We start from the raw sequence: 24,865 nt of genomic DNA, 5'->3' as shown, positions 1-24,865 counted from the left end.
TACCTGGAATCTCTAAACAATAATTTAACCTATAAAGGTTTCAATTTTCTTAACTGTGAAATGGTGGTGTTAGATTAAATAAATCTCTAAGATCTTTCCAGTAAAACTTATGACTCTAAGCAGTTGTGTCATCTCTCTAAAAAAACATGTATTGAAAAGTACTGAGTAAAAAGTATTGAGTATCTCACTATATGAAAAGCATACAAAGTAGAGAGCCATAGAAGATATTTTTTAAAACAGGGGTCTTGCTTTCAAGGAACTTACAATCCTAGTAGAAGACAAACACATAAATAACTATCCAAAATATAAGGTAGAATTGAATAAACACTGCACATGGATTTAAGTTCTTAAATAGAAAGACAGGAAGAACATCAGAAATAAGTGGTTTAATAAAAATGTCAGTATTTGAGTAATTCAGAGATCCAAATTCTCTGGTATATCTCTACTGCAGCTCTTATTTTTATTACCTGATTTTTCTATTCCCACAGCTACTTTCCTAGATTAATCTCTTATTAAAACAAAGAATCCAAGGGAAAAAAACAAACAAATCAATAAAAAAAACCTAGAAATCTTACTGTAGAATTGTGGCTACCAAAAGGAAGAGGGAGGGGACACAAAGGACTATGGTGGAGGACTGTGGGTGTTCTTATGGTAGGTGTGGTGTGCTGACATTCATTTGAGGAGCTGTGATCCTATGCCTCTGAATCACATACAATATTGTAAACCAATGTAACCTCAATTTGAAAAAAAAAACTGTCACAGAGGCTGCTAACTGGTCTCCTCACCTACATTTTTAGCTTTTAAATAAATCTCTAGAGCTACAATGCTAATTTGGGCACTTATCATCTCTCCACTGTGTCGTTGCAATAATCTTAGCAATTTCCTTGCTTCTAGTCTTATTCTTCCCCCCAAACCATTCTCTGCATAAGCATGGAGGATATGCCAATCTTTTGCTAAAATTCTTCAAGGATTCCTTTTTGTTTACTTTACAATAAAAACTCCTTGGTATAAAACATAAAGGAATTCATAAGATGTTGCCTACTGACTGGATTAAATAGTATCCCCCCCAAAAAATTTGTGTTCACCCAGAAGCTGTGAATGTGAACTTATTTGGAAATAGTCTTTGAAAACGTAATCAAGTTAAGATAAGGTTATACTGGATTAGACATCAAATCCAAAATGGTGTCATAGAAGAGGAACATATAGAGATAAAGACACACAAGAAGAAGGCCATATGAACAAGGAAGCAGAGATTAAAGTGACACAGCTACCAAAACATGGGATGCCTGGGTGCTACCACAAGATGAAAAAGGCAAGTATTTTCCCATAGAACCTTTGGAAGGAGGGTGGCTTTGTCAACACCTTGATTCAGACTTGCAGCCTCCAGAACTGTAAGAAAATAAATTTCTGTTCTCTGACGCCACTCATCATTTTGCTATGGCTGCCCTAGGAAAGTAATACATTGGACTACTAACTGAATTACTAATAAAATGAACTTCCAACAATTACTTGTGATTTCCCAAACCTACAAATCTTGCAAGCTAAGCCTTTGTCTATGTTACACCTTCCACTTGGAATTTCTTCCCCATATTTGTCAGCTTGGAAATTATTATTCACCCCTCATGTCTCCTCTGAAACACTATTTCTTTTGGGACTCCTCTAGTGAGTTTATGAACACTCTCCTGAAATCCTACTATATGCATGACATCTGTCTATTAAAGCAACTATCTTAAGGAACTGAAATATCTTATACTTTAACATGTTTTTCTACTAAATTTGAAGCAATTAAGTACTGGATTGGGCTTTTACCTTTTAATTTCCCAGCACCTAGCAAAAAACCTTGCATATATGTAGTCTGAATGAGTATCTCCAGTTAAGCTGTTCAGAGAATTGCCCTGATTGCATCTCTCTGCTTAAGTACCCTTTATGATTCACATTTATAAAATAAAAATGTGAAAACTTTCTAGCTAAAATTATAAATTCTTTTGTTCAACCTATCTAATCCTACTTTATTCTCCTAATAATCCCTTTTGTGAGTAGTATCTAGGCAGCCCAAATTCACATTCCATATATGTGAAATATATGCTTTGATGATACACGTTTATTTATTTTTTGAGAGACATGCTTTCATGATGTACATACATGTATATATGTGTATGAAAGCATGGGTGATATATATATGTATATACACATACATACACATATATATGTATATACACACATATATATACATATATACATATATATACACATATATATGTATATACACATATATACACATATATACATGTATATATCACCCATGCTTTCATGTAACCATTCTTAGAGATAATTCTGCCCAGAAAGATTTCCCCCCCATGCTCAAAAGACACATTTTAAAAAATATTTACTTTTAATGAATGCCAACTTCCCTCTAAAACCTCTTTTATCACCTTCAACAAGAATTAGACTCTTCTCTGAGTTTCCACTGAGTTTCTTTGTATCTTTTCTAGTATTAAAGCTGCTTATGTAACCTTTTCCCCTATTAATCTGTAAGGTTTTTAAGGGTAAGAGCAGTATCTGCCTGATGACTTACTACTGTGCTTGTAAATGGTATATGCTCAATGAACTTTATGGTAAAATGAATGACAACAATGAATATGTGAATTAATGTATTAATTTAAAATACCACTCTATGGGCTACCCATATTGTATAAGAGACAAAGAACATTAACAAAATCCTCTCTTGGGAATTAATCAGAAGATAATACAGGTCAACTTGCCAGAAGTGCTGCAAAAAAATTGGGCCAGGGAGTAAGACAGGAGGGTGAGTTAAAATAGCAGATGAGCATCTAGAGCCTACAAAACAGACACACTTGAAAGGAGAACTTTCTGGGCCCAATCTTCTTTCATTATTAGTTACAACAAAAGTCCACTAACCTGGGGAGGGGACTGGTACAAGTTGGGATTCACCAGAACTCCCAAAGGTTCATCAGAAGATCTATCCAATTTGGTCATTGGTTGGTACAAGGTTCCATTGGCAATGGCCTGTATTGTCTCATCTAGTCTGTGATAACAAACCAAAAGGATGCAATAATTGGTAATGTTCAATGCACAGTATTTTCACCCACATAAAAACATTCAACAGTAATAAAATTTGAAATTCAAAAAGGAGTCTGTGGGGGCCTTGCTGGTGGTACAAGGGGTTAAGACGCAACCTATGAAGTTGTGCACAGCCACTGCAGCATGAGTTCGATTCCCTGGCCAGACAGGGAGGTGACCCACATGGTGCAACAGACCTCTCCTGACTCGCCCGCTGCTCTCCTCAGCAGTGTATTTCAGTTAGTCTGCCTGTTCTGCTCCCCACTCTGTCTCTGGTGAATCCTCTCACCCCCTGCATCTCTGGCCTATACCCCAGTTCTTGTGTGCATAAATAAATAAATCTTAAAAAAAAAAGGAGTCTGTGGATGATGTTCCCTGCTCCTCCATCCCAACTTCTTTCTCTTCACTCCACAAACCCTAAGCAATGTGAATTTGTAAAAATTTTGAAACACCAAGAAAATGGGTAGGACATACTATAATTCATCTGTTTAATAAGACCATTAAAAATGCCAAGATTAGGGCCTCCCCGGTGGCGCAGCGGTTGAGCGCTGGGTTGCAAAGCTGCCCGCAGCCTCTGCAAGTGCTGCTTCGATCCCCAGCCGCCGAGCAAGGGTCCCACATGGCGTGCAGACCTCTCCTGCCGCCCGCTGCTTCCCTCAGCAGTGTACTTCGTCAGTCTGCCTGTTCTGTTCTCCGCTCTAGCTCTGGTGAATTCTCTCACCCTCCCATGCTTCTGACTGTACCCAAGCTTGTATAAATAAATAAACCTTTAAAAAAAAATGCCAAGATTATAAAAGCTGCCAAGAAATAGTCCAATCCATAGAAGAGTCTCTATGATAGGCTATTTACATAACACATTCAATTATTCCTCTGCCCATACTGGACACCCTTCACTCCTCCCTAATTATCTGAATTCTATCCTGCTTCAAGGCCCAGAAGTTCTAAAGAGGCCCTCTAGTGGCCAAGCATAAAAGTTCTTACTCATTTTTCTGAAGTCCTGTAATACCTATTGATATAATATCTAAATAGTAATCACATACCTCCCATGTTATCCAGTATTAATAGTGTCTGTTTTCAGTATTTGGCTTAAACATATGGAAGAAAGTGATGGTTCTCATTTCAATACTGTGCAACATTCCTTACTGGTAAGAGATAATAGGTCCTGCAGAAACCTTACCCTATTCTATATTTTAGCCCCACATTATTTATTGATATATTCCATAGCCAGATGCCTGACAAATGTCTGTAGATAGTAATTTTGAGGCACAATATAAAGCTTCTACTAACAGGAAAAGGTGAACTTGACCTTAATACAATTAAAGAAATATTTCATACACAGGACTACTTAAAGGTATGCAGGTCATGGTTCATGCTTAAAAGAATTTTTTAATCTAATAACAGGTTTAAGACAGTTATAAAGATTAATAAAATGTGGGTGAAAGTACTTATTACTATGAGCAGGCACAATCCATCTGATAATTATTATCACATCATCCTATGTGTTATAACAAGTAGGTTCAAGGGAAAGGTAGATATTTGAAAGGCAAATACTAAGGGAGGGATTTCCAAACCAAGGTAAAAATAGAAAGAAAGGCATGAAACTTAAAAAATAAAACAAATACAAGAATTAAAATAAGAAAAGGTGGGGTGGCCTCCTGGTGGCACAAGGAGTTAAGTGTCAGCACAAAGAAGCTATCCTCCACCACTGCAGCATGAATGCAATCCCCAGCCAGGGAGCTACCCACATGGAATAGCAGACCTCTCCTGTCTCGCCTGCTGCTCCCCTCAACAGTATATTTCAGTCAATCTGCCTGTTCTGCTCCCCATTCTGTCTCTGGTGAATCTTCTCACCCCTTCACCCCCACGCCTCTGGCCTATACCCCCGTTCTTCTCTGAGAAAATAAATAAATCTTCAAAAACATAAATAGGGCCTCCCCTGGTGGCGCAGCGGTTGAACACTGGGCTGCGAAGCTGCCCGCAGCCTCTGCAGCACTGGTTCAATCCCTGGCCACTGGCAAGGGTCCTACATGGCGCGACAGACCTCTCCTGCCATGCCTGCTACTCCCATTAGCAGTGTATTTCATTGGTCTGCCTGTTCGATCCCTGGCCACCGGCGAGGATTGCCACCAAAAAAAAAAAAAGAAATCTTAAAAAAAAAAAATCCTGGGGCCTCCCTGGTGGCGCAGGCAGTTGAGTGCTGCCCTGTGAAGCTGTCCACAGCCTCTGTAGCATGGGTTCAATCCCGGCCAGCTGGCAAGAATCCCACATGGTGCAGCAGACCTCTCCTGTCTCGCCCATTGCTCCCCTCAGCAGTGTATTTCGTCAGTCTGCTTGTTCTGTTCCCCACTCTGTCTCTGGTGAATCCTCTCACCCTCCTGCGCATCTGGCCTGTACCCTGGTTCTTGTACAAATAAAAAAATCTTTAAAAAAAAAAAATCCCATTAGGGCCTCCCCGGTGGCGCAGCAGTTGAGCGCTGGGTTGTGAAGCTGCCCGCGGCCTCTGCGGCGCCGGTTCGATCCCCGGCTGCTCCCCGGCCAGAGGAGGGTCCCACATGGCGCGCAGACCTCTCCTGCCGCCCGCTGCTCCCCTTAGCAGTGTACTTCGGTCCTTCTGCCTGCTCTGCTCCCCACTCTGGCTCTGGTGAATTCTCTCACCCTCCCGCGCTTCTGACTGTACCCAGTGCATGTATAAACAAAACAAACCAACCAACCAGCAAAACAAAATAAATAAAGCATGCCTCTATTAAAAAAAAAAAAATCCCATTAAAAAAATAATAAAACGTCCATTTTCCTGATATCTGGTTGGGCATCTTTTCAAATGTTTATTAGCTATATGTATTTCACTTACAAATTGTCTTTTTTAGTCTCTGCTTATTTTTCTACAGGATTTTATTCTTTTAATTTGTAGGTTGTTTTATATAGAATTGGTAGTGCTTGTTGACAAAACAACTATCTTTTGTCAATATAGTACTATCATTTTTACCTTATTTAAAATACTGCGACTTTTTCACATTGCTTGTTTGATAGGCTAAGTGTCCTTCCGTATTCCCTAGGCAACTGAACTACCTCAAGCTCTCCTTGGGAGGAACAAATTTTTATTTTGTTTTAAATTTTATTTTAAACCCAAATGTCTGAATGCTTTGCAATGTCTAAGAGTTTAAGGCCCCGGGTTTTTTGTTGTTTCCTTTTTCATGGAGTGGTTATATTCAAGGAGGGCTTATATTGACAATAATATATAATGCACATTCTTTTTTTTTTCCTGAAGAAATTTCCTTGGACTTTTTTTTCTTTTTTGGTGTATGAGTCAATGTGTGTAAAAGTGGGATTCATTGATCAAAAGAGCAATATGTTTTTAAAAAAAAAAATCTTAGGTCTTTTTGATTTCTGGGCTTTGTATCTTACTTAGAAAAAGCTTTTCACACCAAAACTGTAGCTATATTCTATATTTTTTATTGCTTTCTAATTCTTTTATTCCTTATACCTTTTTTTTTTTTTTTAAGATTTATATTTTTATTTATACAAGCACTGGGTACAGTTAGAAGCGCGGGAGGGTGAGAGTGTTCACCAGAGCCAGAGCAGGGAGCAGAGCAGGCAGAAGGACCGAAGTACACTGCTGAGGGGAGCAGCGGGCGGCAGGAGAGGTCTGCGCGCCATGCGGGACCCACCTCCAGTGGCCGGGGAGCAGCCGGGGATCGAACCGGCGCCGCAGAGGCCGCGGGCAGCTTCCCAACCCCGCGCTCAACCGCTGCGCCACCAGGGAGGTCCTATTCCTTATACCTTTAACTATTTAGTCAAACTTATTATCACAGATGGTTTGCAGTAGAGAGCTAGTATAGACTTTATCCCAGCTATGCTACCATACGTTTAATTCTTTCCTTACTGTTTAGATAAATCACAAAATTTACACATATATAAACACATGCCCTCCCACAACACATATACACAGGTCTCTTTCAGTATTCTACTTTGTTTCATTGTTCTGTTGCTATGCTCAAATTATACCTCATTAATTTAAAAAGTTTCTTATAAAACTACAGGAGTTAAATAACTTTCCTTCACTGTTCATTTTCAAAACGGTCTTAGCTATTACTACATGTTTTTATTCCAAATGAATATTTTTAAAATCAACAAAAATAACAGATTTACTGGGTGGGGGTGGGGCAGCAAATCCTTTACTGTCAAACTTTTCCTTCTTTCAGACCCTTTCTGGAGCTACCTACTTACTTGCTGTGATACTCAGCTAATGGATTTTCATCTTCCACGATCTTCCTGCCTGCAAAGTCAATGGTGATCTTCTTAGAGAGGCGAGAGGCATGTCGAAATTCTCTCAGCTCTTCCTCTCGCTTTTGCAAAGTTTCTCGCTCAATTTTGGACAACCACTGGTTAGAATCACTGGCAAAGTAATCTGACTGGTCATCAATGACTTGGGTCCTTCGAATGCTAAGAAAAGGGGGAAAAAGGAACAAATGGTAATTAGATTGAGAAACAGGGACTTACTCTCTGGGAAATTGTCTCAAGGTAGCTCACTGTTACAGTTATTGCCTCAAATACAGATGACTAAGAAGGTTCCAAAAATCAGGTCAAGTTCTGCTTGGTTCCCCCTAATCCAGCACTGCAGTTTGTACATGAATGAGTAGCTACAAGTGAGTAAGTGGGGAATTCTCTCCATCCAAATTGATTTTCCTGGGCCTCCTGGTGGCCTAGGGGTTAACTCTCAGTCAGTACCAGCCAGGGAGTTAACTCACATATGGCACAGCACACTTCTCCTATCTTGCCAGCTGCTTCCCTTAGCAGTGTGTTCCAGTAGAGCTACCTGTTCTGCTCCCCACTCTGTCTCTGGTAAATCCTCTTACCCCCTGTACCTCTGGCCTACACCCCAGTTTTTCTAAAAACAAATCTTAAAAAAAAAAAAAAGTTGCAGGGTAGTATCCTCTTGGTAAGAGCTTCTTATTCAAAAATAGATTGAGAGCCTTCCTGGTGGCACAGGGGTTAGAGTCTCAGCTCCATCAAAATATTGCCAACCACTGTGGCCTGAGTTTGATCCCTGGTCAGGGAGCTAACCCACATATGGCACAGTAGACCTCTCCTGTCTTGCTTGCTGCTTCCCTTAGCAGTGTATTTCAGTAGATTCACCTGCTTTGCCCCCCATTCTGTCTCTGGTGAATCCTCTCACCCCTGCACCTTTGGACTACACCTCAGTTCTTGTATGTATGAATAAGTGAAAATAAATCCTAAAAAAAAGATAAATTGAAAAACAAGATATAGGCATCCCAAGTAGAGCATCCAGCTCTTCATTTGCTAGAAAACTCTTTCATACTCCACACTAAGAAGGTATCAAATGCCAAAATGTTTCAATGGCTAAAATCTGTGAACTAATTTATTTCTTAGCATTTGTTATTCTAAACATATCATACCTAATTCTGGGGCAGAACTGGACAAAAGACCTGAAACCATAAAATATATAGAAGAAAATATAGGTAAAACACTACAAGACATACATTGCAATAACATCTTTAAAACTCATCACCCAAAGCAAAGAAAGTCATGGAAAAGATAAACACCTGGGATTACATCAAACTGAAAAGCTTCTGCACAGCAAAAGAGATATTAACAAAAACAGAGAGACACCCCACTGACTGGGAAAAAATCTTTGCACTCCAGTCAACTGATAAGGGACTGATCACAAAGATATACAAAGAAGTCACACAACTCAACAAAAACAAAATAAACAATCCAGTCAAGAAATGGGCAGAAGAACTTAAAAGACATTTCTCCAAAGAGGAAATGCAAATGGCCAACAGGCATATGAAAAAATGTTCAACATCCCTTATCATCAGGGAAATGCAAATTAAAACCATATTGAGATACCACCTTACACCAGTAAGAATGGCACATATCAAAAAAAAACAAGCAACAACAAATGTTGGCGACAACAACAAAAGTGGTGAAAAAGGAACTCTCCTACATTGCTGGTGGGAGTGCAAACTTGTCCAACCACTATGGAAAGTTGTCTGGAGGTTCCTCAGTCTACTAAAAATGGAGCTACCATATGACCTGGCAATTCCACTATTAGGGATCTACCTAAAGGACACAAAAACTGATTCAAAGGAACACCTGCACCCCTATGTTTACTGCAGCACTATTTATAATAGGTACAACCTGGAAACAACCCAAATGCCCAAAAATAAAACTGGATCAAGAAGATGTGGTATACACTATGGAGAGCTGTGTGGAGATTTCTTGACCTACTAAACATAGAGCTGCCATATGATCCAGCAATTCCACTCCTAGGTATTTACCCAAAGGACACAGAAACATCAATTCCAAAGAGCACCTGCACCCCTATGTTTATAGCAGCACTGTTTATAATAGCTAAGCTTTGGAAACAACCCAAATGCCCAAAAATAGATGACTGGATCAAGAAGATGTGGTACATATACACCATGGAATATTACTCAGCATTCAAAAAAGATAAACACATGCAATTTGCATCAAGATGGATGGTGCTGGAAGGGATCATGCTCAGCGAAATAAGCCAGAAAGAAAAAGAAAAATACCGGATGGTCTCACTCACAGCAGGAATCTAGAAAACTTAAATAAGGGACCAGGAAAATGAATAACTATAAGAAAGTAAAAATCAAAATCAACAAAAAACTATGAACCAGAGACACTTTTTGGGGGGTGGGGGGCGGGGAGTGGAGGGATTGGGGTCAAAATAAGGGGATTGCAATTGTATGGGGAATATAAAAATAAAATTTATTTAAAAAAATAAAGAAGGAAGGAAATAAAAAAAAGAAGATGTGGTATATATACACAATGGAATATTATTCAGCAATCAAAAAAGATAAACTCATGCCATTTGCAGAAATGTGGATGGAACTAGAAGGAATTATGCTCAGTGAAATAAGCCAGAAGGAAAAAGAAAATATCGGATGGTTTCACTTATAGCAGGAATATAGGGGAACCAAATAAGACATCAGTGTGAAAAAATAGTAACAGTACAAAACACAACAAAGCAAAAACAGACAGTTATAAATTAGAGAAATACTGCAGGGGAGGAGACAGGAAAGGGATCAGAGGGAGGGAGGGAGGAGCACAGGGGACTGAGGTGATGGTGCACGGGTGCATTGGTGAAGGAAACTCTATGGGGACTACACCTGAGGGGGTGGGGGGAAGCAAATATCGTTTAAAAATGAGGGATCAGAGGGAGGGAGGGAGGAGTACAGGGGACTGAGGTGATGGTGCATGAGTGCCTTGGGGAAGGAAATTCTATGAGGACTCAATCAGAGGGGGTGGGGGGAAGCAAATATTGTCTAAAAAATGTAAAAAATGATAACTGTTAAAATAAAAAATATATATATAAAAAAAGAACAATGATGGAAAAAGTAAAAAAAAAAAATTAAAAATTAAATAAATAAACATAGCATACCTAGTTCTATCAAACTCTAACAGTTTGTCTTTATGCTGGATAGCCTTCTCCAAACCAGACTTAATTCGCAATTCTTGATGAGGAAGCAGGTCCTTGGTAGGGATATCAACCTTTCCAGAATTCTCTGTCCCTGAAATTCAATAAGGAAATCAAAGAGTGTCATTCTATAATGCAAATTAGTTATATCACTGTGCCACAAAGAACAAAATATTAGACCTAGCTTTGTTCCTGGAGGTCCAGATCATTTATTTCAATGGAAAACAACCAACCTGCAGATCAAGTTTTAATTGTAAAGCATCAAGCAGTGTTTGGCATATTAATAGGTTCTTAGTAAATGTTAGGACCCATTTCTTTCCTTATGGAAAGATGAATCACTAAGAATATCAAACACATATTTAACAACACAAAATAAAAATGCCTTCTAAATGAGAAACTTTTCTGAGTAGCGCTGAATAACACCACTAAACATACTTTTACATAACAAAACTGAAAACTAAATAATAGAAGAAAAAAGAAATGCAGAAAAAGTGACAAATTAATAATGAGAACCCATTAGATGCTATCACACATAATATATTTTGTTTTTATTTTTTAAAGATTTATTTTTATATTTTTATGCATACAAGAACTGGGGTGAAGACAAGAGGTGCAGGAGGTGAGAGGATTCATCAGAGACAGAGTGGGGAGCAGAACAGGCAGATTACTGAAATACACTGAGGGGAGCAGCTGGTGAGACAGGACATGTCTGCTACGCCATGTGGGTTAACTCCCTGGCCAGGGATGGAACTCATACCATAGTGGCTGGCAATAGTTTGATAGTGCTAAGACCTTAAACTCTGTGCCACCAGGAAGGCCCACTTAATATATTTTAAAAGCATAGTAAATATCTCACAATAGTGGACCTCCATGGTGGCCTAGGGGTTAAGTCTCAACACTATCACCGTGAGGGACTGAGTTCAATCCCTGCCAAGGGAGCTAACCCACAAATGGCACAGCAGACCTCTCATATCTCGCCCACTGCTCCCCTTTGCAGTGTATTGCAGTAAATCTGCCTGCTTTGCTCCCTACTGTGTCTCTGATGAATCCTCTCACTACTGCACCTCTGGCCTCCAACACAGTTCTTACACACACACACACACACACACTTTTTTTTTAAGATTTATTTATTTATACAAGAACTGGGGTACAGGCCGATGTGCAGGAGGGTGAGGGAATTCACCAGAGAGAGAGCAGGGAACAGAACAGGCAGACTGATGAAATACACTGCTGAGGGGAGCAGCGGGTGAGACAGGAGAGGTCTGCCACACCATGTGGGATTCTCGCCAGCCGGCCAGGATCAAACCCATGCTGCAGAGGCTGCAGACAGCTTCACAGTGCGGTGCTCAACTGCCTGTGCCACCAGAAAGGCCCTAAAATTCTTAATTAAAAAATAAAATCTCACAAAAACACTGTAAGGTAGCTTGTGTTATCTTTGTTTTACAAATAAACTGAAGTTCACAGATGTTAACAAATTTACTGATAACACTCAGAAATTAGAAAGTAGAAACTTAGGTCTGTCTAACTCTAAAGCCCACATTCATTCCTTGGACCATGTACTATCTTCTTTGTGACAGCATATCATAAATCTCTGTATCTCAGAAAATTTCTGAACCAGAAATTATGATAAAGTCAAGATTTAAAATGTGTTAGGAAAACAACTAGGCTATAATGAAAGCTGACCTGTCTAAAATCTCAGGCCTGTTCTAGGTTCCATCGAATTGTTTTAAGAAAAAGAGATTCTTGTGTTCCAAATATAAGAAAAGTATTTAGAACTACCTTTTCTCATAATGACCTGAAAGAAATCATAGTTGAAAAAATATGGAAACATGTTTAATCTCAATAATAAATTTAAACCACAAAAATTAAAAAAATTTGAAATGTCAAAACTCAATAGTGACTTCAGAATTTATTCCAAGGAAATAAATAGATAAATTAACAAAGGTGATCACTTGTAGTGTTATTTATAACTTGAAAGAGTCAAAATAGTCAGTAACTGAGAAACAGGCAATCAAATTACAATAAATCAAGTTAGACTATTTTTAGTCATCAAAACCAATAAATATATGGGCCTCCATGGTGGTACAAGGGGTTACGACACAACCTGTGAAACTATCTGCAGCCACTGAAGCACAAGTTCAATCCCCGGCCAGGGAGAAACCCACGTGGCATGGCAGATCTCTCCTGACTTGCCCGCTGCTCCCCTCAGCAGTGTATTTCATTCTGCCTGCCTGTTCTGTTCCCCACTCTGTCTCTGATGAATCCTCTCACCCCCCCACACCTCTGGCCTGTACCCCAGTTCTTGTATGCATAAATACATCTTTAAAAATATATATATATGAAGATATAAACACTAATCATAAGGTATTAAGTGAAAAAAATGAAAAGCAAAATTCTATATACATTATGTTGCTACTTTATAATACCAATCGATATACCCGAAAACTGAACTAAAGTGGAAATAAAATATTTTTATAAGTGGAAAGTAATGAGTACATTGTTTTTTTCCTTTAAATAATGTCCTAACTATATTTATCATGTGTTCTTTTTTAAAGATTTATTTATTTGTTTATACAAGCACTGGGTACAGTCAGAAGCGCGGGAGGGTGAGAGAATTCACCAGAGCCAGAGGGGGGAGCAGAACAGGCAGAAGAACCAAAGTACACTGCTGAGGGGAGCAGTGGGCACGGCAGGAGAGGTCTGCACGCCCTCTGCAGGAGAGGGTCTGGGACCTTCGCTGGCAGCCAGGTATTGAACCAGTGCTGCAGAGATTGCAGGCAGCTTCGCAGCCCAGCGCTCAACCACAGCACCACCAGGGAGGCCCAATCATGTGTTTTTCAACTATAACCAACTTAAAGAGTTGAAAAAATTGTACAGTTTCTGTGTAACTTTTATTTTGCTTCCCTATTAATATCTTATCTTACATAATCATAGTACAATTTTCAAAACTAAGAAATTAACATTAGTACGATACCATTAACGAAATTACATACTTCATTCCGATTTTGAGATCTCTTCCATTATTTTTCTATTCTGGAATCTAGTTCAGGAGCCTACATTGCAGTACATTGTCATGTCTCTCCAGTTTTCCCTAATCATAATTCTTCAGTCTTTTCTTGTCTTTCATGACCTTGCAAATATCATGTTCTTAAATTTTCACCCACTGTTTTGCATTCATTGGGGAATCTTGCCTGTGGCAACTACTACTACTGTGGTGTTCTAATGGTGATTTCTACTCCCCTCATTCTTTTACTTCATTAAATCGAATTCTGTAAGAAAGAACTGTTCCTTCTTCTCTATTTACTGACTGATCCAGTTTATTTATTTATGAGAGTATGGTCTCATATATTAATATTTGGGCTATAAGCCAATACTATTATTAATTTTTTGCTCAGTATTATGTGATTTTAATAATAACTTCTAAAAAAAGTACTTATAGAATAAATGAGTGAATAACCTGCACATCAAAGTATAGGAAAGAAAAAAAATCACGAAGACAACAAAATGTATCCATCATCATAGAGATCCAATCTGGGATTGTTGCTCACCTGACATGAGCTTCTTCAGCAGTTTCTGGCTCTTGTTTGAGTCACGCTGTAAAATATCCTGTTCCTCACGAGTACATACCTATAAAGTAATAATCCAATACTTAAATATATTGTTTGCTTGATATATCCCCAAATTACATATTAGATATAGAAATGACACTGTTTTTTTTCCCCAAACATGCCAAAAAATATATATCCTGATGAATTTTGTCCCAATCTCTTTCCATTTCTCTCTTCTTTTATAAACCATAGACAAAACTGATCTCACTGCAAGTATACCTGAATGACTTCATAGTTTGAAAAAATACCCAACCTACTTTCAAAGGACAAAAATTGGCCCCAAAGGACAAAAAATGGCCCACCATTGAGACCTTTTCGTCACAAGATTTATTTTATTTATTTATGCATACAAGAGCTGGGGTGCAGGCCAGAGATGGGGGGTGGTGAGAGGATTCACCAGCAACAGAGTAGGGAGCAGAACAGGTGGATCTACTGAAATACACTACTGAGGGGAGCAGCAGGCCAGACAGGAAAGGTCTGTTGCAGCATGTAGGTTAGTTCCCTGGCCAGGGATCAAACTCGTGCTGTAGTGGTTGCTGATAGCTTCATAGTACTGACATTTAACCCTGTGCCACCAGGGAGGCCCAACACTTTTTTTTTAAGTCTTACATTTTTAACCATGAAATCTAATTCTTACAGGAGAAAATATATGCAGATGTCTTATAAGAAAAAAAAAAAAAAAAACAGAAAAAGCAAATTATGTTGCCACCAGTGAGAACCAGTCTAGTTTTTATATTTTCTTTGCCTTTGCATATTATCTACTTAAAAATTAATATATTAAACAAAGCAATACTGTTTGCTTACAATAAAATCACTGCAATTATAAAAAGGGGAGCTAAGAAAAGATTACTTAAAAACAATTTCATACTGAGGCTATAAAACTATAAGATGTCAAGGTCAATCTGCTTTATATTACTGTTTATTGAACTGAACAATTCAAGGAAACGGAAAACATAATACTTCCTAGGCTTTGCCTCAGTGGCATAGAAACTTCCTCCCAGCAACTGTGAATGTTTCTCTAGAGAAAGTCCCCCAAGGAAGAAGATTCACCAACATTTTATTAACATTTTTAATAGTAGGCACTACATTTTTCAGGTTATATACTATCAGTTTATTCTATGAGCATATTGAAAAATTAAAGATTTACAGACAAGAAAAGCAAAAAAACATAAAATGGGTGCTTTTACCAACTCAACACCAAATGCCACTGCTTCTGCCAGCCAGCTCCACTGGCACAATAAACTTTCTAGACAACTCATTAGAATGTTTGTAATCCAGTCATTACCACAGTACTCTTGAGGTCATTCTCTCAGACAAAGGAGGTATCCTGAAAACAGAAGCTATAATGACCTAAGATTATGTCACAGTGGCTGTTTCCCTAGCAGCATGAGTCACATCTGACGACTTGGACAAATTTTGATATTTCTGGCCCTTAAATTTTCTTGAACTTAATCTAATATAAGACTTAGATCCTTCGGGCCTGCCTGGTGGCAAAAGAGATTAAGTCTTAGCACTATGAAGCTATCTGTAGTCACTGCAGCATGACTTAGATCCCCAGCCAGGGAGCTAACCCACATGGTGCAGCAGACCTCTCCTGTCTGGCCTGCTGCTCCTCTCAGTAGTGTATTTCAGTAGATCCGCCTATTCTGCTCCCCACTCAGTCTCTGTTGAATCCTTTCACCATCCCCTCTCCCCTGCACCACTGGCCTACAACCCAACTCTTATATGTATAAATAAATCTTAAAAAAAAAATGTCTTAGAGGGAGCCTCCCTGGTGGCGCAGGTGGTTGAGCACCACGCTGTGGGGCTGTCAGCAGCCTCTGCAGAGCAGGTTCGATCCTGGCCAGCCAGCAAGAATCCCACATGGTGTGGCAGACCTCTCCTGCCTTGCCCACTGCTCCCCTCAGCAGTGTATTTCATTCAGTCTGCCTGTTCTATTCCCCGCTCTGTCTCCAGTGAATCCTCTCACCCTTCAGCGCATCTGGCTTTACCCCAGTTCTTGTATAAATATATAAACCTTAAAAAAAAAGTCTTAAATCCCTCAAAAATGTAAGTTTTCAAAACTCTTCTCAATGACAGGCCTTAGTATTAGGATAAAGCCTTGAGTTTTTGACTAATCAAATTCCTGCTACTATAGTTTACTGAATATCTTAGAAAAGAAATTTATAAAGAAAAGGGCCTCCCCGGTGGCGCAGTGGTTGAGCGCTGGGTTGCGAAGCTGCCCGCAGCCTCTGCAGCACCGGTTCAATCCCCAGCTGCTCCCCGGCCACTGGAGGAGGGTCCCACATGGTGCGCAGACCTCTCCTGCCACCCGCTGCTCCCCTCTGCCTGCTCTGATCCCCGCTCTGGCTCTGGTGAATTCTCCCACCCTCCCACGCTTCTGACTGTACCCAGTGCTTGTATAAATAAACAAACAAACAAACAATAAATAAATAAATCTTCAAAAAAAAAAGAGTATCCTTCCTTTAAAAAAAAAAAAAATTTATTAAGAAAAGAAAAATGGGGCCTCCCCGGTGGCATAGTGAGTTGAGCGCAGCGCTATGAAACTGTCCACAGCCTCTGCAGTGTCAGTTCGATTCCTGGCCGGCCAGGGAGATTCCCACATGGCACAGCAGACCTCTCCTGTCCAGCCCGCTGCTCCCCTCAGCAGTGTATTTCAGTACTTCTGCCTGTTCTGCTCCCTGCTCTGTCTCTGGTGAATTCTCTCACACTCCTGCTCCTCTGGCCTGTACCCCAGTGCTTGTATAAATAAATAAATATTTTTAAAGAAAGAAAAGAAAAATGCTAGGAATGTGAATGGCGTAACAAAATAGAAGAGAAATATTTACCAGCGAACCACAGAATAGGCAGGGGCCAGAACCCTCTTGTTCACAGACAATACGTCCACAGATCAGACAGTTATTGATCAGCTTGTGCTTCTGGCCCAGGCAATCACATGGGTGGCGGCCAGGGATTAGGACTGCAAGTCTGTCCTGTCCCTCTTTTGTATATAAACTGACAAACTTCGTCTTCTTCTTTAAAGAGTAGTTGTTCTCTTGAGCCTAATTGTACAAAGAAAAATGAAATAACATCAAGTAATTAATGACAGTGAAAATATTCAAGAGGGAGAAAACTTTATTTCTGTTCAATAATAGCTTATATACTGCCTAGGAACCTTGAAAGAAGGGAGGAGTGGAAGAAAAATAAATTAGTTATAATCAAGGGTCTGAGGAATGGTAATGCTCTGGAGAAACTAGGTTATTACCTTGCCTTTTTTTTTTTCTTCTTTTTTTTAAGATTTATTTATTTATACAAGCACTGGGTACAGTCAGAAGTGCGGGAGGGTGAGAGAATTCACCAGAGCCAGAGTGGGGAACAGAACAGGCAGAAGGACCAAAGTACACTGCTGAGGGGAGCAGCAGGCGGCAAGAGAGGTCTGCGAGCCATGCGGGATCCTTGCCAGCGGCCGGGGATCGAACCAGGGCTGCAGAGGTTGCAGAGGCTGCAGCAGCCTCGCAGCCCAGCGCTCAACCGCTGGGCCACCAGGGTTTGCTAGTAGCTTTCATCTTCTATTACAGTTGGAGGGGGGTAAATGTAGTAGGAAAATCTGTTTCTATGATATATTTAATCAGAGCTAAATTGGAGATCATAAGAAAAAAATAACTCTCAAAAATGATAAGATTTGAAAATATGAAAAATAAAACAAGAAAAAAAATACAAACTGATTTAATAGAGAGAAGACAAATAACATGATAGAAAAAAAAATGGGTAAAAGACCTAAACAAGAACTTCATAAAAGAAAAAGCCCAAATGGTCAAGACACTTGAAAAGGTGCTTTAGTAATCAAGATAACGTAAAATAAAATCATCATGCACTACATACCAACCATAATGGCTAAACTGAAAAAGACAGAAAATATGGAGTGCTGGCAAGGATAAGAGTACGATTAGGAGTTCTTGGGCCTCCCTGATGGCGCAAGGGGTAAAGCACCGCACTATGAAGCAATCCACAGCCTCTGCAGCAGTTCAATCCCCAGCCTGCCAGAGAGAAACCTACATGGGGAAGCAGACCTCTCCTGCCTCGCCCCCTGCTCCTCTCAGCAGTGTTATTTCAGTCTGCCTGTTCTGTTTCTTACTGTTTCTCTGGTGAATCATGTCACTCCACCCCCAGCATCTCTGGCCTGTACCCTAGCTCTTATATGCATAAATAAATAAATTTTTAAAAAAAGAGTTCTTGTACACTATAGGAGGCAGCATAAACTGTTATCTACTAAAGTTGAATATGTGTATATCCATGACCCAGGAACTCAACACTTGGATATATATAGTCAACAAAAATGCAAAATACATTAATCAAAAGACATGTAGAGGGCCTCCCCTGGTGGCACAGGCGGTTGAGCGTAGCGCTGTGAAGCTGTCCACAGCCTCTGTAGCACAGGTTAGATGCTGGCTGGCAAGAATCCCACATGGCGTGGCAGACCTCTCCTGTCCAGCCCACTGCTCCCCTCGGCAGTGTATTTCAGTCAGTCTGCCTGTTCTGTTCCCCACTCTGTCTCTGGTGAATCCTCCCACCCTCCTGCACATCTGGCCTGTACCCCAGTTCTTGTATGCATGAATATATAAATCTTTAAACAAACAAACAAACAAAAAGACATGTAGAATGTTTACTGCATCAGTGGAACTAAAAACTAGCCAGATGTTCAACAGTAGAATGACATATTCACTTAATAGAATTCTAAGTAGCTGTGAAAGTGAAAAAGTATTACAATATAAAACAATATGGATAATTCTCATACGCAGCGTTAAATGAAAAGAGTACATAATATTTAGCTTAATTTATACAAAGTTCATAAGCAAGTAAAAACTAATCTATGGCATTCAAAGTCAAAAAAGGCGAGCCTCCCTGGTGGTGCAAGGGGTTAAGACGCAGCACTGTGAAGTTACCCGTAGTCACTGCAGCACGAGTTTGCTCCGTGGCCAGGGAGGTGACCCACGTGGCGCAGCAGACCACTCCTGACTCACCCACTGCTCCCCTCAGCAGTGTATTTCAGTGATCCTCCTGTTCTGTTCCCCACTCTGTCTCTGGTGAATTCTCTCACCCCCAACACCTCTGGCCTGTACCCAGTCTTGTATGCATAAATCAATCAATCTTAAAAAAAAAAAAAAGAAAGTCAAAAAGGTGTTTCCCCTTGGTGGGGGTTGTCATTTTGGGACATATTGGGACACTAGTCTAACAGGGTGGTCCCCAGGAAAGGGGGAGGGTCCAGGTTTCCTGCCCCATCCAAAAGGAGGGTGGAGCTGAGCAGGAGAGAAGAAGCTGCAGAGGAGACTGAGGAAGGAAGGAAGCCAGATGGAGAGCCAGAAGGAGACCTGGAGGAGGCACATGGAGTGGAAAGACACGTGAAGAAACTGCCCTTGCCTTTTGGTTGTGGACTGGTTGATATAGATGTGGGTGAGACCCACAGGGAGGTGACAATGGCAGTTTTGGTCTTGATTTTGATTTTGCTCTTTTCCTCCCAGACTTGTCTGATCGTTTCTGATCTTTTTCTGTGGGTTCCCACTGGAAGATGCTTTAGACCTTTGGCAGGCTTTGGGGCCTTGTTCTGGGCCAATCCTGCTTGGGTGGACTTTTACCCACGAGGGGTCGGGTAACTTTGGGTGCTCGATTTAGAAACTATATTCTTTGCCTTTTCTGTATTGTTTACTAATTGTATTAAAGTTCCTTTACATTAAGTCTCATATGTTTTGTGTTAATGCAGCAGATGGCAGAACCCATTTAGAGCAGGCAGGTTTGCGGGGTCTGGGGTGTCCCTCCCCCTGCCCTGTACATAAGGACTAGTAATGTGAAAAATTATCTGTTTATGTTATAAACACATCTGTGTTTATGTTATAAAATAAAAAGGTTTTGGGCCTCCCCAGTGGCGCAGCGGTTGAGCGCTGGGTTGCGAAGCTGCCCGCAGCCTCTGCAGCGCCGGTTCGATCCCTGGCTGCTCCCTGGCCACCTGAGGAGGGTCCCACATGGCGCGCAGACCTCTCCTGCCACCCGCTGCTCCCCTCAGCAGTGTTCTTCGGTCCTTCTGCCTGCTCTGCTCCCCGCTCTGGCTCTGGGAAATTCTCTCACCCTCCCGTGCTTCTGACTGTACCCAGTGCTTGTATAAATAAATATATAAATAAATGAAATAAATCTTAAAAAAAAAAAAAACATTTTAAAAAAAAGGAAAAAAAATAAAATAAATAAAATAAAAAGGTTTTAAGCAGAATCATATTTTTCAACCTGTCTTAATCCACTCAGGTTGCCATAACAAAAAATCACAGATTGGGTAGCTTATAAACACCAGAATTTTATTTCTTATAATTCTGGAGGTTAGAAGTGCAAAGTCCAGATCAGGGTGTCGGAATGGTTGGTGAGATCATAGGTCACAAAACTCCTCACTGTATCCTCACAGGGCAAAAGGAGCAGGGAACTCTATGGGACCTCTTTCATAAAAGCCCTAACACCATTCATGACGGTTCCACCTGCATAACCTAAGAACTTCCTAAAGGTCCCACTTTCTTTTTTTTCTTTTTTAAAAGATTTTTAATTTATTTATTTTTGTGTAAAACAGGGGTGTAGGCCAGAGGTGCGGAGATGGGGGATGGTGAGAGGATTCACCAGAGACAGAGTGGGCAGCAGAATAGGCAGACTGACTGAAATACACTGCTGAGGGGAGCAGTAGGTGAGACAGGAGAGGTCTGCTGTGGCATGTAGATAGCTCCCTGACCAGGGACTGAATTCATGTTGCAGTGGCTGCAGATAGCTTCACAGTGCTGAGACTTTACTCCTCGTGCCATCAGGGAGGTCCCTGTTCTATTTATTTCATGGCAATTTTCGCAGTGTGTAATTACTTTATTTATTTATTTATTTTTTAATAGGTTTTTTGTTTTGTTTTGTTTTTATAGAGGCATGTTTTTATTTATTTATTATTTATTTATTTATTTTATTTGTTTGTTTGTTTTGTTTATACATGCACTGGGTACAGTCAGAAGCGCGGGAGGGTGAGAGAATTCACCAGAGCCAGAGTGGGGAGCAGAGCAGGCAGAAGGACTGAAGTACACTGCTGAGGGGAGCAGCGGGTGGCAGGAGAGGTCTGCGCACCATGTGGGATCCTCCTCCAGTGGCCGGGGAGCAGCCGGGGATCGAACCGACGCCACAGAGGCCGCGGGCAGCTTCGCAACCCAGCGCTCAACCGCTGCGCCACCGGGGAGGCCCAGTGTGTAATTACTTTAAAAAGAAAGTCTGATTGTCTTTTGTAATTTTCATCCAAACCACTAAAATATAAATGCTGAGAGCAAAAAAAATTAATAATTTAAAAAATTACGATATAAGGCTTTAATAATTTCACCCATTATTTTATCACTCTGACTAGACTAGCTATTTTCTATATACTTCCATTCTTTCACTTTATTAAGATTATGCTTGGAATCAGCACTTAAAAAAATATATTCATATACATATAAAATATATCTTTTACTTAAAAAACAAGTATTTTACAGATAAGAGTAATTTTTTTAATAGAGGCATGTTTTTATTTATTTATTTGTTTGTTTGTTTGTTTTATACATGCACTGGGTACAGTCAGAAGTGCGGGAGGGTGAGAGAATTCACCAGAGCCAGAGCAGGGAGCAGAGCAGGCAGAAGGACCGAAGTACACTGCTGAGGGGAGCAGCGGGCGGCAGGAGAGGTCTGCGCGCCATGTGGGACCCTCCTCTGGTGACCGGGAGCAACCGGGGATCGAACCGGCACTGCAAAGGCTGCGGGCAGCTTCGCAACCCAGCGCTCAACCGCTGCGCCACCGGGGAGGCCCTAATTTTTTAAAATACTCAAAATTATGTTCAGATAATTACAAACCTACATATAAAAACTTTTGAATTATAACAAGAAAATTTAGGAGCCTATCTTTTACATTTTGGAGTGGGAAAAATGTCGCAAAGGCTTTAAGTATGAAAAACAAAAAAATACAGCAACATAGTTGACCACAACAAGATTAAAAATTTCTGTGGGTCAAAAGATGACACAGAAGACAAAACACAGACTAGTATATATTTCTACATATAACAAAGGATTAACATATATAGTCATATATAAGAATTTTTATAAATTAATTTGAAAAGACCATCAACCCAGTAGAAAATCAGGTCAAGGACATGAATAGGTAATTCAAAATATATGAAAAAGGCAAAATCAACAGATCCTCCAAAATGATACTCAGCACCTATTCAGAATTCATGGATATGCAAAGTTCAGTGAGATAACATTTCTTATACTTAAAATGGGCAAAACTTTAAAAGTCTGACAATACTAGTATTGGCAAAGAAAAAGAAAAATCTTTTACACTGATGGTAGGAAAATAAAACTGGAACAAGTACTTTAAAGGTTAATTTGGGAGTGCCAATGAAAGAAAAATTAACAAATCCTATGCTATGACAAATCAATTTAAATAATAGGTAAAAGTACCTTGGAGAAACTCTCAAATATACACAAAGGAAATTTGTACAAAAAAGCTCATTACAGTACTATTCATAATAGCAAACCATTATAAACCACAAAAACATACACTTATGGAGAATAAATGGAAAAATTAAATCAGTGGAATATTATATAGGAGTTCAGAGAAGTAATAAAATCAGTGGACAATTCTCAAAGCAGGTATAAAAAAGGTTTGCAAAATGACAGTATATCATTTATCTACATTTTTAAAAAAGATTTTTTAATTTTATTTATTTTTGCACAGAAGAGCAGGGGTGTAGGCCAGAGATGCAGGGGGTGAGAGGATTCACCAGAGAGAGTGGGGAGCACAGCAGGCAGAGTTACTGAAATACATTGCTAAGGGGAGCAGTGGGCGGGACAGGAGAGGTCTGTGCCATATGTGGGTTAGCTCCCTGGTCGGGGACCCAACTCAGGCCATAGAGGTGATAGTGCTGAGACTTAACCCCGAGGCCATCAGGGAGGCCCCCACCATTTATCTAGATTCTTAAAAACTCACACAATACCATATATTCTTAGTAGACTCTTACACATGAAAAAGTAGTATACTAGGATTTATAACAAATTCATGATAGTAATCACCTCAACTCAAATGACTAAAATTGAATCTGCCGTATGACCCAGTAATTCCACTCCTAAAAGACAAAAATACTAATTCAAAAGGAAACCTGCACTCTTATGTTCATTGCAGCATTATTTACAATAGCTAAGATATGGAAACAACCTAAGTGTTCAAAAACAGATGAGTGGATCACGAAGATGTGGTATATATACACAATGGAATACTACTCAGCAATCAAAAGATAAACTCCTGCATTTGTGGTAACATGGATGGGGCTGGAAGGGATTATGCTAAACAAAGTTAGCCAGAAGGAAAAAGATAAACATCAGATGGTGTCACTTATATATATGGAATATAGAGAAACCAAACAAAGAATCAGTCAAAGACAAATATTAAAACCAACTCTTGAAAGCTGACCATAGATCTGAAGCATCCAGGTTTGGGGAAGGGTGAAGAAAAGGAGTTGGACGAGAGCACAATGGACTATGGTGGAGAACTATGGGTGTTTCAGTGGTGGGAGAGCAACAGTGACCACACCTGAGAGGATAAATCCTATACTGTGAGATATTAACAAAGATGTAAAACATGGTACTTCATTAAATTAAAAAAAATAAAAGATGTGGGCCTCCCCGGTGGTGCAGTGGGTTGAGTGCTGCACTGTGAAGCTATCCGCTGCCTGTGCAGTGTGGGTTCGATTCCCAGCTGGCCAGAGAGATTCCCACATGGCATGGCAGACCTCTCCTGCCTCGCCCACTGCTCCCCTCAGCGGGGTCTTTGGTCCATCTGCCTGTTCTTCTCCCCACTCTGTCTCTGGTGAATTCTCTCACCCTCCCGCGCCTCTGACTGTACCCCAGTCCTTGTATAAATAAATAAATCTTTAAAAAAATAATAAATAAATAAGATGATAATAATGACAGTGACAATGGTAGTGTGGTGATGGTGGTATAGCTAGAACCGTGCATTCATTTAGTATAAATACACACAAAATGTTGAAACTGAAGCTCTGGTACACCTCATTAAATATTTTCCATCACACATATATGTGTGTATGTATGTACATATAGATATACATAGATATCTATATATCCCATCTCTAAGCAAAGATGTCCTTAAAAATAGTTAATCAGGCTACCAAAGAAAACTACCATATAGGTAGTGTCATCATTACCACTTTCTCTCCATAAAACTCATGCATTGGTGAAAAACTGCCATTCTAGACCAAACTATACACAATGTTTTTTGAAACTTATCAGTCATTTCCTCTTCTCCATAAGGTCAGAAACAGGTTCATTATATAAGCACCCACCTTGGCCAAATCAAAAGGGGTTTTGACTTCTGTGGTTGTATCAGATTCAGCAAATGCAGGAACTTCCTGTCTGTTTCTCCCTTTCCGCCTACTCCGCTTTAGTTGGTCTCCTGATCTCTGCCCATCTAAAGTTTCTTGAAAGAAAAGGGGGGAAAAAACATATACAAAGATAGATTGCTAATAGTTAGATTTACTGATGAATAGCTAATGAAAAAAAGGCAATAGTTAGAAAACAATATGAAGAGAGATTTTTAAACTACATTTTTCTCTCAATTCAAAATGAAATTTAAATCATTATTTTCAATAAAGACTACTGGCTAAAAAAAAAGAAGACTACTGGC

General features: G+C 39.9%; 1 protein-coding gene across 2 annotated transcripts in view; it reads right to left on the bottom strand.

Moving 5' to 3' along the window:
- TRIP4 (thyroid hormone receptor interactor 4) overlaps nucleotides 1-24,865 on the bottom strand; it is a gene marked incomplete at both ends in the record, with an annotated part of 58,954 nt that overhangs the window by 31,023 nt on the left and 3,066 nt on the right. For both annotated transcript variants that reach the window (XM_084239486.1, XM_084239487.1), the window contains 6 exons: nucleotides 2,920-3,046; nucleotides 7,306-7,521; nucleotides 10,511-10,640; nucleotides 14,095-14,173; nucleotides 16,983-17,195; nucleotides 24,525-24,658. In XM_084239486.1, the coding sequence (XP_084095612.1) occupies nucleotides 2,920-3,046; nucleotides 7,306-7,521; nucleotides 10,511-10,640; nucleotides 14,095-14,173; nucleotides 16,983-17,195; nucleotides 24,525-24,658 (899 nt within the window). The remainder of the gene's footprint in view (nucleotides 1-2,919; nucleotides 3,047-7,305; nucleotides 7,522-10,510; nucleotides 10,641-14,094; nucleotides 14,174-16,982; nucleotides 17,196-24,524; nucleotides 24,659-24,865) is intronic.

This window comes from Talpa europaea (genome assembly GCF_964194135.1).
Source record: "Talpa europaea genome assembly, chromosome: 8".
Lineage (NCBI taxonomy): Eukaryota > Metazoa > Chordata > Mammalia > Eulipotyphla > Talpidae > Talpa > Talpa europaea.
The sequence above is the reverse complement of the archived record's forward strand: the minus strand, read 5'-3'. Positions and strand labels throughout refer to the sequence as shown.